The 15,584-nt window shown below is 38.2% G+C and overlaps 1 protein-coding gene across 2 annotated transcripts; it reads right to left on the bottom strand.

Annotated features, from left to right (window-relative positions):
• Positions 1 to 8,884: 8,884 nt before the first annotated feature.
• Adi1 (acireductone dioxygenase 1) lies at positions 8,885 to 14,337 on the bottom strand. 2 transcript variants are annotated; one of them, XM_022830132.2, is made up of 4 exons: positions 14,189 to 14,337; positions 13,853 to 13,979; positions 9,554 to 9,746; positions 8,885 to 9,328 (listed from the first exon to the last, which is right to left on the bottom strand). In XM_022830132.2, the coding sequence occupies exons 2-4, from the start codon at positions 13,973 to 13,975 to the stop codon at positions 9,069 to 9,071; spliced, it is 576 nt and encodes a 191-aa protein (XP_022685867.1). In that variant the 5' UTR covers positions 13,976 to 13,979; positions 14,189 to 14,337; the 3' UTR covers positions 8,885 to 9,068. The 2 variants fall into 2 exon arrangements, with proteins under 2 accessions (XP_022685867.1, XP_022685868.1); XM_022830133.2 differs by having other exon boundaries at positions 14,110 to 14,297.
• Positions 14,338 to 15,584: the final 1,247 nt, after the last annotated feature.

Here is a 15,584-nt window from a genome sequence, read left to right as displayed (position 1 = left end):
AACCTGGGCCCGTTTCGTACTTTAGTAGAATTTGGCAAGACATGATACAATCTGGCGCAATGAAATTATTTGCAAGCGTGCATTGATTCCTATATTAAAAGCACTCTGTGCTTAAACCAAGTTCCGGCAGCAGTTCGAAGTGCTGAAAAGGTTATGAAAGGGCTACACTGCGTACTGGCCCTCACACCCGTTCACTCACTCCATATATGTATGTAAAATGCTCAGTGACATAAGAATGTTGGTCAGTGTCTGAAAATACGATCGAAGGCAAACTGAGAAAGACTTCTGTCAGAAATAAATCGAATAGAGGGGGTTTTCAAACCTAGCTTGCGCTAGTACCATAGCTTACAGTTAGTACCCCAGAAATCCCTTTGCTATATGGAGTATTATGGTGAGCCTATGCAGGCCACATAATAGACGACGCGTTTCACGTGTTTTTTCTCTCCCGTGCTGCCGGTTACTTACATTTACTATAGTCTTAAAGACAAACTTGTGCGAGCAACACTTCTAACGTTCGTAATCATAGCATATACGTTTGTGCCATAGATTTTACAATATCGTTCCCTGTGTAAGAAGCAAAATTCGACAAGATTAGCACGAAAAAAGATAAGATTTAACACGTTTATTAGTTTGATAGTCTTGGAAGCAGTGTATAACCTTTCCAACTATTACGGTCCAATTATGTTCCTTCGCATTGTAGCATGAGAGGATTCCTTGCACATTAGCACATTAGCGATATAAGCTAGCAGAAGTGCAATTAGGAGCATAAGGTTGGTGGTGCGTAGCGTCCATCGAGTCGACCTTAGTGTCAGTACCTATGTTGGATCGATAAACGACAATGAAAACGGTGGAGGCAAAAAAACTGGTAAAGGACCAAGAGGAACTTTCACATAGAAGGCATCCACCAGCAGGTACAATATAACGGGAAAGTAAGTATGGACAACATAGTATGCTTTTTCTAATTTTCTGTAGAGTATTAGAACACCTTTTAAATAGGCTTAGGAGTACGGCTGATTTCCCACTGTAATCTCGCCGCCAGTAATATATCTATCGATTTATTTCACTCTGAAGCTGTTTCGCATCATTGCAAACTTGAAAAATTTACTTAAAAATTTGTTACAGTTTACACCCTCTCTGTATTGCTACAAAAAAGGGATTATCTAATTTAATTAATCATTCTAAGGAATGGGGTCTTACTTTGTATTGGAACGTCCTAGAAATAAAGCTCAAATTATTGCGTTCTCATATCCGAATAGCAGGAAAGCAACGGGGAAGGTAAGGTATAAATAACTCTATCAAAGTACAATTTATTAAACTGTGACTTGTTGCTAGGCAACGGATCTTACGCGACGTCATAAGAAAATAACGGAAAGCACTATGGCAGTGTTTTTCACAGTACACATACTTTTTACATTCGAAAGTTCAGGTGATTTCGCGTTTGAATCATGACGCAATGTCAGGACAATGGCCACTCAGAAAGTTTGACTAGAACAGTACGACTGTGTATAATCAATATCTAACGTCAATATTATTCTGGGATACGAAAATAAGTGGTCTTAAATCGTTTTCACGATTCCTGATATTTCATTTTCCGTTTGCTCAGTGGGTTCCAGACCTATTTTTGAGTCAGATCGGAGACTTGTACCTCTAACATCTAAGTTACTTGCTCAAATCTTTTGGCTTGTAGATTCTTGAGATCTATCTATAACCAGTTTTCAGCCACAAATTCTTAGTCGGGCACAGATCTGAGTCAAGACGACGACCAAAATACTTGGGACACAACGAGAGACGGCTCGTGTCTGCTGCATTGGCACCATTGCAGCACACGGGTGCAACGTGGGTATATAACCTTATTGGATTTACATAAAAGGTTCGAATTTTTGCGTTCGTTGCAGCCGTTGCTTCAGAAGGCTAGCATTGCACGAAACTAAGTGTGTTTATATTCCATTTTAAATGTCGAACACTTCACGTATCCCTAACTTCAGCAGGAAAACACATCCAATTCCCACCATCGCGAGGACTTTCTGTTGGGCCTAAATGGATCGATTTACTGCGCATCAAATTTTAATTTATGTTTAACAACGCTGGTCGTGAACGGCTCAGCTAATAACGTTCACTGGTCAATAAAAAATATACATGATAATGCAACACGATCTTGTTCGACTTTATTCAAGGGGTTTACATAGTGATCGCAATATAATGGCGTAAGGCCGGCTCTCCGAGAACTATTATATCCCAAAACAAATTGTTAGCATTGTCAAGAGTGACTGGTTCTGATGGAGACATTACAAACCAGTTGCTAAGAGATTTTTGCTTATGTAGTTTGCAGAACGTCCGTAAATCATTTTCTTTGTAAAACAAGCCCAACAGGCCTATGGAAATACCACATTTTCATGCTATTCGTGTTTGGAAAAGGTCCTAAACACTTCAAGATATTTATATTCTAATTATGAAATGAGGACCATGCTTGTGAGCAATGAAACCATTTTAATGCTGTATAAAATCCAAATAAAGCTCGGCGTTTTGTAAGATCGCATAGCGTTAATGTGCTTTTGAACAATCAAAGTATGAGTTCTGAATTTAAAAGCAGTGTTAAACATAACACCGAAATCTTCGTATTCCGCTGCGAAGGGCTCCTTATCGATAATCTGGAAAATTACCGGTCTCGTCCACAGTAGCAATAATAACAGCGCATTTTGGTGGCAGGCTTCAAAAGTTAAACGCATTGTAGATTTTAAGTATATCTGTTATTTTGTTTATTTTCACATAGAATTTCGGGTCGTGGGCATATATTCTTTATTTGATAGAAACACTTTCGTATAAAGGTTTGAGATCTCGACAAGAATTCTTTGCGGAATTACGGACGAAGTCTTTGCAAAGATTGACAGAAAAAGTGCCATTTACATACCGAATGAAACGAACAAGCACAGCCTCAGTGTGTTACTCTGTGGTCCATATCGAGAGCAGATATTTTGCAGGTTAATACGCCGTGATAGACTTGATAAAGTACAGCAAATTAAAATAACAGTAAATGTTACGGAATACATTGTGATGACTTCTAGCGATTGTCTAGTTATAAGCAAGCATTCAGGAAAATCTTGTCTGTGCGATGCCGTTAGCTTTTTTCGATCAATGCCTAACGGACTGATACCGCCGACAAGGACAATAACGTCCTATGTTTATACAGACAGAATATCTAGTAACGGGTTATGCCCGACGGAGTTTGAAACAACACTGTCTTAGACGCCGATCTTCACCCTCCGTTAAGAGTACTATTTGTCCGAATAAATTCGTTTTAAATCAATTTCCGACACATCAACAATGAACGATGAGTACGTATTGAGCCTGAATTTTGCACACGTTCAATAAGCTGATGCACGGCTCTTGAGCTCATCATGCTAATACTTGTCAAATTTCGTTTTTTTTATCATCAAGTTTCGGTTCTTTTTATATAGGTAAAAACGCGCAATGGGAAGTATCGATAGGAAGACGTGCGAGGGGAACAATAGAGACAGACAGACAGACAGAGAGAGCGGCCGCGGCAGCAGAAGCGTCGGTTTCAATACATAGGGTGCAACGGTTGTCACTTCGTACATGTCGTTATAACCACTGACTATGTGCAGCTTGTAGGAAGATCTATTCGCTGTATAGAGTGCTCTATGCGCTCTCATTCCTAGAGGATATTCTTGGTGCTAAACGAGCAAGCAGCATAAGCAGGACGTCGACCTGTACAGGTGGCGAATTGCTTACGATGCCGATCTTATATGTCATAAATGCTAGTGATTCGTTCACTACGTGCCCAGTTTGAAGAGTTGTGCAGGAAATATGTGGCCGCCTGTCACATCCAGAATGCAGGACATTTCTTAGATCCATTGTATTTACCATAGTTGTCCCCAATTTCCTCCAATCCAGTGAGCTATTTGCTATGAATGTACTTACGCTTTTTCGCGGCTGGGGTCATGATACTTGTTAATAGCACTACGGAAGGCGAGGCATGTGATCTACAAAATGACGGTTGGTAGCGGTTTTCTATTTGGACTGAGTAGTCGATGACCTCCATAGTTAAAACTGGCGTTTGACACATGAATAACTGTGACAATATCTAGTAAATCATTGCTTTAATATTTAGAGATTGCCAAAACTCTTCGTCGTTTAGTAAACGATTACCTGAAACGTTTACTATGATTTTAGTCTTATAGAATAAATAGGATTTTCGCGACGACGGAATCTTTGTGCGCTTTCGAACGACTAAGAGACATAAAAGTACAAAAATTTTATCAATCTGTGCTATCTGTGCAAATGTAATAGAAGTCACTCAAGCATGATTATACTACATCAGTTGTACTTTCTAAGTGCTAAGAGGCGATCCCAACGGTTGGCGCGTCTAGCCATTTTCTGAAGATTTAAAAAAGCAGCACGTGTTCGGTCATCAACGGACGTTATCAACCTATTTCAGTAATGCCATCTTGAAATTTAGATTAAATTTTTAAATCAAATTCATATTCGACACTTTTTGCCAGTAAGAAAATAAATGTCCCAAACATCTAAAACCAGAGAGCGGCGGCTCAAAACTCTAATATTCACATAGCTATCATAGTCAGCACCTACTTTTCTCCGTACCCCCTTTCATAGATCCATAGAACGTTTTGTACACTACCGTACTCAGGATGGTGAAGTAGTTTAAGGCACTGCGTTTAGGTTTTGTGTGTGATTTTCCGGGCAAGAGCCGAATCCTACTTCTAACATATAAAGTGAGTGTGAACAGTAAGATAATTCAGGTTGCCACCACTGCTGAGTTTATTATTTCGCTATCCGGAAACTTGGTCTTGTTTTACTTTCAAAAGTTCTCAAAAGCCTGGAACTTTGAATAAGGCTCCACTTCTTCATACATCTGCATGCAATGCGACGTTTCTATCAAAACACCGAATGCAATATAATACATATATTATATATAGTTCACTCATGGCTGCAAGCTTCTTCAAAATAAAAATACGCTTGGATCAGATCGAGTGAGTAGAATTAGCTTGCATGACCTATACATTCAATCCGACAAAACTGATACTATCCGTTTAGTAAAGCTATACTTATCATATTCAGTAAGTGGCTTAAATTTCTTCTCGCTTGACACCAGTCGCCCGCTCATAGTATTAAGCACGGCATGAGACTGATATGGGTAGCCACCTATTTTTGAACGTTTACAGGGGTTCTAAACATCAAGCTGCACTTGAAAGAACGTGTACAACGTAATAGTACACGTACAATGTTACTTGCGCATCGGCCTACGACGCCGACTCCTTCATATCCTTGCAGGACTCTTTTAATTATTTCCATATTTTTAAATTTACAACTTTTTGGTGCGTACGGTGTCTAATAAATCGATAGTATAACTAAGAAGTTTGCTCGTGATGTCCCCAATAAAAGTCTAACGGTATAAATCTTAATTTGAGTGTTGGTTGTTTCTTTGCATGAGTATTACAGATAGACAGGAACGGAAACGTTTATATTATATTGCACAAATAGCTGTATGATTAGCTATTACCTTCATTGCAAAGCTGCCACCGTAAGTTACCAGGACAGAGGCCAAAGCTTTATTAAAACAAGTCTCAAGAAATTGAATCTAGCAGCCACGAACGAAGTTGTGGAAACATGCGAAATGCTCAGAATCATCTTTGATTGGTGACTAATCGGACTCAGCAATTTCCTTAATTATTATGAGTCTCAGGCCATTATATGCCACCAACACACTCATTGATACTCCTTAGTGAAGACCTACAATACGGATGTATTCGAAGCTGACAGCTTTCGTCAGTTGCCATTTTTGCGATCATCAACAATGCCTTGTTATTGTCCTTACTTGATTAGGCTCCGACTGGAACTATGCATGGCCTTTTTCACTAAAAGTCTGAGCACCTTGTCGCTTACGCACAAATTAGTGTGCTTTTTGCGTCTATGATAGATGTCAGACCTACCTCATCCCGTACTACAGAATCGTATCTGTACATATGTTTGCCTTTAATAGGCAGAACTACATTATTTGTAGCAGTATATTTAATTGTTTATAATCACTACTAAGGTAACCGGGTGATGGCACTGCACCACTATTTGGGTACAAGTCCAAATGAGCCTAATTGTTGCTCAGGTCGAACTTCTGTAGTAAAAAGTTCGGTTTTAAACTAAAATGTTGTTTCCTACGAGAAGTATGGGTCGCCTCAAGAAGTCGCCGTGTGCCCGTCGTGGCCAGATGCGCCTTCTCACAAAAACGGTGCTCCCCAATCCAAGTCTGATCATCATGTTGGGTCTGTCAATAAGAAATTGCGCCTACTACCCAATAGACCAACGCCTATGTAAAATTCTCTTTGATGTAAAATCCATGCTTTTGTCGAACAATAGTAATTACTTGCCTGTGAATAGGTATATGGTCAAATGAAATGTCGTGAAGTATCTTTTAAGTACAAAAGTCCTCGAAGTAAATAGTTATATATATATATATATATAGTTATTATAGTTATATATATATATATATAATTTTTCCAAAAATAAGTTTTTAGCCGTTTGATTATGTGAACACGTTATAACTAACACGTTATAAGCCCAAAGATAAGTAAAGTTTCTCAAATAAATAATTTCAGAAAGGAGTAACTCAAGTTATTTTGTTTCGATTACGTAGTATTTAATTCAAACCAGTACCCACCTGTAGCTTATCCAACGTTTTATTGTATTACGAGAGAAATGTGTAGCATATTCTACTACTGGGCCACCCAAAGCAAAGGAACACTTTTTCCAAAAAGGATGTGACACAACAGTTTGATGTGTCACATTCTTTATATTATATGGTTGCTCTATCTATAATTAATTAAATTCAGAGTTTTTCCGAAATGTTAAAAATAATTTTCACAGTTATTTGCTTATACAGCTTGACGCTTACGTAAATCTGTTTCAAACTTTAGATCTTTGAGAACTTGTTGTTGCACTTCAGACACACTAAGTTTGTAATAATCAATGCTACACACATTTTGCTGAAATTAAACACTTAGACAGTTGTTTCACAAACAAAAGATGAAGGTCGCTTTTGAAGCTACTATCTTTGCATATTATTATCTTGTATTTTAGCATGGAGCGTCGGAGCAATGCTGCTGATGGCCTGCTCACCACCATATAGTGCTCTTATGTCCTTATCTGGTCCTTATGCGCTTTCTTGCCAGTCAGAGAGCGAAATGTGAATCTACTTAGCAAGAGATGTGAATAAAATTTCTTCTACAGCCAGTATCGTTCATTAAAAATCTGTCTATGACATGTTACATACACTCACATGATTATTACTACTGAACAGTAGCGATTTGTTCATAATGAGCGGCCGTTACGAGTTAATCATTAGAGCCTTTCTTGTCCTGAACATCGGCAGAAAAACATTCAGACGACCAATTTTCCAGCCTTACAGTTTCGCCCAGTAACGACAATTAACATTAACAACCTGATTTAATTTGCTGCTTATTTATTAATTAGCTCCAAATTGCATATATTTATGGCCCAGCCTTTACTCGTTGTCAGTTAAATATTACCTTATAGCTTGATAAGAGTAAATGACCTGTGTAAAATTCTATAATTGAGTTCGTCAGAGCGACACCCTGCAAAGCTGTCAAGCATGAATAGCAATGATTGCGCTGGGTCTGACGTTCAGGCTTGGTCCTGAAGAGGCTTCTTTATTATTGCAAGTTAAGCCAATAACGAGATGAAGCGAACATTACATTATTATTTTATGATCCACAAGCATGCTCTCGTTTACTGTGGATTAATATGTTCCCTTTCGACCGGCCTCTCGTAGCTTTAAAAAACGTATTGAAGGACCCAATAGAAGCCGGCACTTCATCAATAAGCGCAAGTTGTCGTACGGCCAAGAGAAACGATCGAATGCAAAGTAAATTGCTCCCTATGAGATAATTAATTGCATTATTTGTCCGAAAGCCACCGGCACCTTTATATTGAGCGACTGCATCTTCTGTTTAGACCAACTTTAGATATGCTCTCCGTTCTTCCATATCATTAACTCTTCATCCCAGTGACACATATATCAAGCTGACCAGATCGATGCTGTGGATGGCGGCAAGCATCGAGCGCTCAGTTTAATGTTACGACAAGATGTTTGTTAGTTTTCTTCACCACATGATTAGACATTTCATACACGGGTATTTAGTGTATTCATTTTAATACCGTGCTAATACTTAGCCAATCTTTGCGCTTGACACTTTTTATGAGATATCACGACACTTAACCATAGCACTCTCTGCTAAAACCTTTTATTAGAAATCCAATTGTAATAATAGTTTAGTTACCAGATGGCTATCATTTACACAGAGATCGTTCGGCGAATTAAACTAAATTTGGAAAAATAGGGCATGTTCGAATCATATGGTTCATACATGTAAACACATCATATTTTCTGGTCACTCTCAATAGAAGTGACTGACGTACACGTTTTTTTATTCGTTATTATTACTATTAGTATTATTAGCAATTTCTTCCTTTTAATCTAATAGCACTTCAAATATCACGATAAAAGTAAAAGTATGGGGTGACGTTCATACTCGAATTCGTTTGAACAGTTCGAATCACTGCTCCAGAACTAAAAGCAGCAAATAATAGATTACAGTTTAGATATGTAGGTCTCGCAAGTTACAAAAAGGCAAAGCCAACGAACAAAACGACAGACCAACCATGTCCCTGGCCTTATTGCCCTAAGGTATCGACCCGATTTATGCAACTGGCCAAACAACTCTCCAGCTAAATATAGCAGCCTATAATCCCGCTGAGCGCTTGATAATCGTGCTTAAATGAAAGGTAGGTCAAAATGCTACCTAAAGCTAATCTATACCAATATAACAGAATGTTTTTATTGCAGCCACTTTATTAAAAGTGCAACTCACTAATCATATTTATTTTATAAACGTAGATTTAATTAGTATAAGCCGTATCATATACTTATCATATCCTTCTTTTCGCGTATTGTGAAAACACGAGTATTTTGGCCGTTATGCAATTTTCGCAGTGTCCTTTTTACTTAGCAAGGTGTGTTAGGCAAATCCTATACCGACGCTGAATTTCTCCTCGAGGTTATTGAGGTAGGTCTTTCTAGCCTCTTGTTCATCAGCTGGGCGGTTAATGGGTGTCCACACCGGCTCTCCAACGAAAAAACGTCGCGCCCTGATTTGATTCGAGGTATCCACTGTGAAACGATGGTAGATCCCGGCTGGTACAATCAACATGTCTCCTTTCTCGACTCGAATACGAATCCACCGGTCTGAGCTATCACGAACGTCAAAGTATCCAGATCCTGAGCAAAAATACGGTCATGAAGAACACTGTTACGAAATCGACACAAGCGTAAAACAGGTATTTACCTACATTAAGTGAGTCAAGCATGACGATTAGTAAGTGTTCAAAACGATTTTGTGGCGCCAGACTAAGTCATACGCTTAATTTTAAGTAAGCTATTTATTAATTTCTTTTCGGTTGTTTCTTAGGTTCAATTCATGATCTATATGCAATAACTAAGCACCTTCTTCAATGAGTCGAATTTCCTCGTCCGTGTGAAGATGCTCCTTGTAGAACATGTTAATCTTGTCGTCATAAGCCTCACCTAGCGATTCTTTAGAAATGGCGCACACATCTTGGTAGGTATAGCCACGTTTCTCGCGAATCTCCTTCAACTTACCCATAGCTTCGGGGCCGGACCAATCCGACTCATCGATCTGTCGTTGCACATAAACAAGTCTGCCAATTATCTTGAAATAACGTGCTACATGTACATATTCGTAGAACAGATACGGCTTGAAAGTAGAACTTATTATTTCTAAATATTTTTTAATAACGTCAAAGGCCAACTTGAGGCAATCGGAAAAATATTTTATTAAGAACATGGGTCAGTTTTTATACATGCCTTACATCTTTTACGATTTTTTTATTTTTGTTCATTCAGAAAGTTCTAGCTAGGACTTTAGAAGCGTCTACCTACTGCTCCTTTACCATGACCTAGGAGTACACCAATATAAAAGGCTTATTCCGAAACGGCGGGCCATCGATTTCAGCTTAACCTACTCTGTATTCTAACCTGTTTGTCCTGCTTGCCCTAGTAAATTATATGTTCCAGCTAAAACAGTAAGAGCACTTTACTTTGGTCACGGTACATACTGAACTTCATCATCGAACTCGACAGAAACGTATATGTGTATATGCGAAATTTAAAGAGGAAATTATATGCTAAGCCTCTTTACTTTAGCCATGGTAACGATTTTTGTCAAATTATGAGCGCTAACAGGTGTACGCACTTCGCTCTGACCTCTCTATGATGAATTCGTCTATAATTTTTATATATAGAAAAAATCAGCAATAACAACTACTGCGGTTCCTCAAACCAGGTTCGATATAAAACTTTGTGAAATTTTAAAAGATATTGCGTGCGTTATACATGCGCTTACGTCTCCTCTGAATATATATTGGGTTTATAATAACATCTGAGATGCAAATAATTTAGAAAAATTTCGGCTTAACGAATCCTTCAGCATGCTTCCTATCAGTACTTGTATGGATGGTCTGCTAGATTTATTAAGACAGCAAAGCGTCTTTAAGGGATTTAATGATGCTGTGTATAAAGATTTATTCCATCTAATGCTTAACATAATTCTGTCTTAGAGCGCCTTCTGTTGACAAACGCTTATTTTTTAATAAATAAATACTAATAAATTAAAATAATCTTAAAACTTAAATAATTGATATAATTTTAATTTATTTAAGAATTATTTAAGTTCAAGATTTATTATATTATATATATATATATACAAATTATAAATATCGTAAGAAACATGGACTCTCTCTTTAAACATTCGAACTGAAGTCTACGAATAACTGCCGATGGATCAGTGTGAAGTGATGTAGATTTCATAAAGAAACTTGCAAAAGGCATAAGGAACTAAAAAAATACCATATGTTTGTTTCGCTGTTTTTTCACCCCCCCAAAATAAAATATCTCCAACTCAAATCGCTTTTTTATTATTTATTGGGAAAACGACACATTTTAGAGACCAAGATTTTGCTCGAGTTCATCAGTTCTACTCTACGTTTCCTGGTCAAAGTGAGCGGAACTCCTAATATACGACGGGGTCCTTCGCCAGGCATGGTACTTGCTGCATCTCAGCTTGACGATTACACTCGTACAAAGTGCGGACTATAAACGTTTATGTGCTGGCAAAGCTGATAGATTTACAGTATTAGTGGGTACAATATTGGAGCAATGAACAGATTTGATTGTCGCTGAGGTTTCTATGAACGAAGAGCGAAGCCGAGCAGTAGCTTTTTCGACGATTTTTAATGGAGCACTTTCTGAAGGATACCATGGCCCAGACCCAAATTATCAATTTCTGTTGTATTTGAAATGCATGTTTTAACCTTTAGAATGTTCCGCCAAAATGAAAAACCTCCCACGCAACACCCAGACCCCGGCGTGGTTACTTTTCTTAAGCAAACGTTCAAAGAAGCTTTGGCGAATTTTTAAGAGTTTCCGTTTACTTCGTACGAACGCCTCGCGATCGGTTGTTGACTGTGAGTATTAACCGATTTCTATTCGAGTTGCCTGTTGTCCCCTAAGAGTTTGCCCTTCGTCACGCCGGCTCTCGACACTTCCGGAGCACTCGAAAACGCGCGTAGTAGACACTGAAGTGCACCGTGGTAGGTTCCAGCTTGTGGAAGCTAATGGAAATCAAAGAAATAACAGGAAATCGTGGGCTACAGGAAACTACAGGACTCGTGCATAACGCGATAGTACACGTAACGTACACTTCTAGTGTTGAACATGTTTTTTGAGAAAAACAATAGCGACAATAAAGAGCCAGACAAATCGTCAGCAATTTACGATACTCTTCGCTGAACTTCAGTTATAAGGTATCACGCTATTGAAGATGCCAGTGGCGCCACGAGCGAGAGCTCGTGTCCACCAAAGGCTGATGCTACTGAAAGATGCTTCGGGCTAAGCAGCTGTTGGGGCTTGCACAGAAGGTGCTTCTTATTCCCGAAAAGGAATACTCTGACACATTTCAAGGAAGCCGTATGTAAAGATCAGTCAAATCGGGCGTTACACGGCAATTCTTGCAATTCGAGTATATCCAGTGGCTTTTATACTTGAACGCCGATTTTTTTTCAATTTCATCGTTGGATAATGAGCCTGCTCATCATGTTCTGTATAATTATAATTAGTAGTTTCTAGTACTCGATACGCAAGTTTGCGCCAATGAGCTATTTATCAACAACGGACTAACCTATTTTATAATATTTTCACGACATAAACTTGGCTTGTTCAAGCATAGACATCAACATTTTACTCTCACAACCGGACATACCGATGATGATGAAGGGCAATACTTGTAAAAGCATCGTACCATAGCGCCAAGTCGCTATTACAATGAAGGCATGGCGGCAATTGCCGTTGATAGACAACGTTAATCAACTTAACAACATGCTGATAATCTACTTATGCTAAGAGTACTTGTCCTTATAAAACCGACAGGATGATGACCAGTAACAACAAGGAGTTCTGTTCGATTGGCCCAGATTCTCATGAATATGCTTCAAAAGTTTGACAAATGCACGGATGTTTTCCGAATACAGTAAAGCCGTAGATTGATCATTTGGTACAGTGCATTGAACAGGAAGCTTCACAGTAAGCATAATGAACCCGTTCATTTCGACCCTCGTCGAAATGGGCGGCTGAAAGAAGTACTAAAACTTGAAGCATTAAACAAGGCTGGTTTGGTTAGGAGTTAGCTTTCTGGATGCTTCCCCACAACTGATGTTGAGCTTGACGGCTACATCATCAGCATGGCAAAAACAGCCACTAGACCAGAAAAATACTTGAAATAGAATGGTTTTTTAAGAGTCTCGTAATCATCTATATCGGGGCTTGAGATAACTTGATAAATTGAGCGACGGTGGTGAATGCGTGCAAGATGAAAATCATTATGGCAACCCTAAGGCCGCGTGAAAAAAGATTATCAATTTTGCGGATTTTAACAGTAATCCCACTGCCACTTTGTTAGCTGTTTAATTTCCATCAATAGCTTTAAATTCAAAGTTTGTTAGAGATAGACTCAAACAACGCAACGTATGACCAAAACCGCTACTAGATCATCATGACGAAATACTTACACCCTTGTATAAAGTGCGTAGTTCTGTTGTCAAGCCACTACAGCAGCCCAACTAAGCAACCTTACGATGAACTAGTTTTTTGAATCCACAAATAGCTTGGACGATCTTTTCCATAGTATTAATTGAAAGAGATGCCTTAATAAAAAGGCATAATAATAATAAATATTTCTTTATAATTACGTCTATCGCATTTTGTATGTCGGTAGTAAGATATCTGATCTATAGAGAATTTTATATACCTATAGAAACAACATGTACGCATAACTGGGCACTTCTCTATAACGGCAACTGTATGACTGTGGGAACATTCATCATACGAACTTGTCACATGCATACAACTATGTAAACACACGTCTTTTCAGATTTCTGTAAAACGATGCTAAATGTACACTTAAAAATTGCCTGAATATTATAACTATGTAATAGTTGTAATATAATAACAAAGTCTACAGGCACTGACTGGGTGAACGCGAAAGGTTCTTTGTCATAGGATAGGGCTGTGCACAGAAATCTACCTGCGGCCATTTAATTATTTTTTTTACAACACATCGCGTACATTTAAACTAATTTTAATTAGTTCCAGTTAAAAAAACTGCATCGTTCTTTAGTTAACACTAGCGTTGTATTTCGGCAATAGTCGCAATACACACGTACAGCTCACCTTGAAATACAAAACCCCCGTCTTTTTGTATAACGTCTCAAGATCAACATTCTGTGGCGGGTTCAGCTCGTGAGGCAACCGTTTATCTTCATTTGACGAGTCCATGTAGTAACAGCGAACCATTCTTCTGAAATTTGTATAGATAAAATCACGTCAAAGATAATCTATTACACAGTAACGGTCCAGCTTCTGTACACACACCAGATGCTTGCAATATTGCGCGGAGCGTCAGCAACTACGCTAGCTGAAATCTACACCTGTTATCTGTCAGTCGATTCTTATATAGTAATGTTTTTCCACAGATTCCATCCACTAATTTTCATTGAAATCTAGTACCGCGAATTGCTCCGAAACGAAACTACCGGGAGTGGTTTCGGTACGTCTCCCGTCTGCGTCAGTTAATACAACGCTGTTGTATTTTGTCTTTTCTTCACTGCTAGCCAGCGAACGCACCATAATTAATCAATTGTTTATTTAGTTTTTGCGCGCCCGGCTGCCATTACTGTTTGATGATTGTGATGATCTTTGTTGGCGGTATGGATTTCGCCAGTGGCCGTTGGCCTAGATATTCTTAGTGGCAGAAGCGACGCGTGAATAGATAGAGGAAGCGGAATAGAACATGATAATAGATGTAATAGTCATTGCTAAGTGTGTTTTGCTAATGAACAACGTAAACCCCGTATCTAAAAGCAAAGAAGATAAAGTGATCGTTGCTTTAAATATCATCATGTGACACACGATGCATAACACGAAGGAAAAAGCATTAGCGCTGAACTGGAATCATTCGACTTTGTGTTCTGTATATAGTTATAAAACTCAACCTAACATAAATATAAAAGTAGACTAAATGACCTTTCAAACTTAGGCTGCCCTCCAAAGAGACTATCTAGTGTTTTAGCTAGATTTTTCTTGAACCTTCTATCAAAATCTTATTTGAACCTTTTTTTGTGGCTGTAAAAAAATCATTTAGGCTGGCGTTATTGTTCGTTTACTCGATAACTGAGTTTACTTGGGTGGAATTGATACTACACCTTTCATTGAGCAATTAAATAATTTAGATGGATGAACATACCCATAATTGTAGAATTTATTTGTATATATCTCGCTCGGTTTTTCGTTAAATATGGTGCAATTATGACGGAAAGCATAATGGTACAACCATCATCAAAAGTTAATGCAGTTCGATTAATCTTCGACAGCTTCTGATCTATATTGAAAATTATTTCGTACTGAATACATGACGTTGCGGCTACATTTATAATTATTCGTTTGATCTATATGAAAATATTTGAGGATTTCAATATAATTGTTCTATAGTTTTCAATTAACTTGCATATTTACATTATTAAATTAAATTAAAAGGTAGCGGAGGTAAACGTATTTTCGTTGCAAGATGGATGAATTTTTCTTAATATGAAAACAGACAATTTGATCTCTCGAAGTGATTTGTTTGCGTGTAAAGACAAGTCGTAAGAGCAGGCAGTATTTTTATAGTCGAAATGAACGTATTCCAAAAGTAATGCAATAGCATTAACACATTTAGGAACAATGATTATTTTATTTTTGTCTTATGAAATCTGTCTGTGCGCCTAAGTGCGTGTCTTATTGAATGCACTGAACTTTCTACTAGATTCCGATGATTGATACGTGTTGGTAAAGCAGTTGACGGAACTTTCAGTTGACACACACGGACAACACTCTACCAGAGCTTACTTGGCGAAATAAATAGCTT

Source organism: Varroa jacobsoni, unplaced genomic scaffold (genome assembly GCF_002532875.2).
Source record: "Varroa jacobsoni isolate VJ856 unplaced genomic scaffold, vjacob_1.0 scaffold_253, whole genome shotgun sequence".
Classification (NCBI taxonomy): domain Eukaryota; kingdom Metazoa; phylum Arthropoda; class Arachnida; order Mesostigmata; family Varroidae; genus Varroa; species Varroa jacobsoni.
The sequence above is the reverse complement of the archived record's forward strand: the minus strand, read 5'-3'. Positions and strand labels throughout refer to the sequence as shown.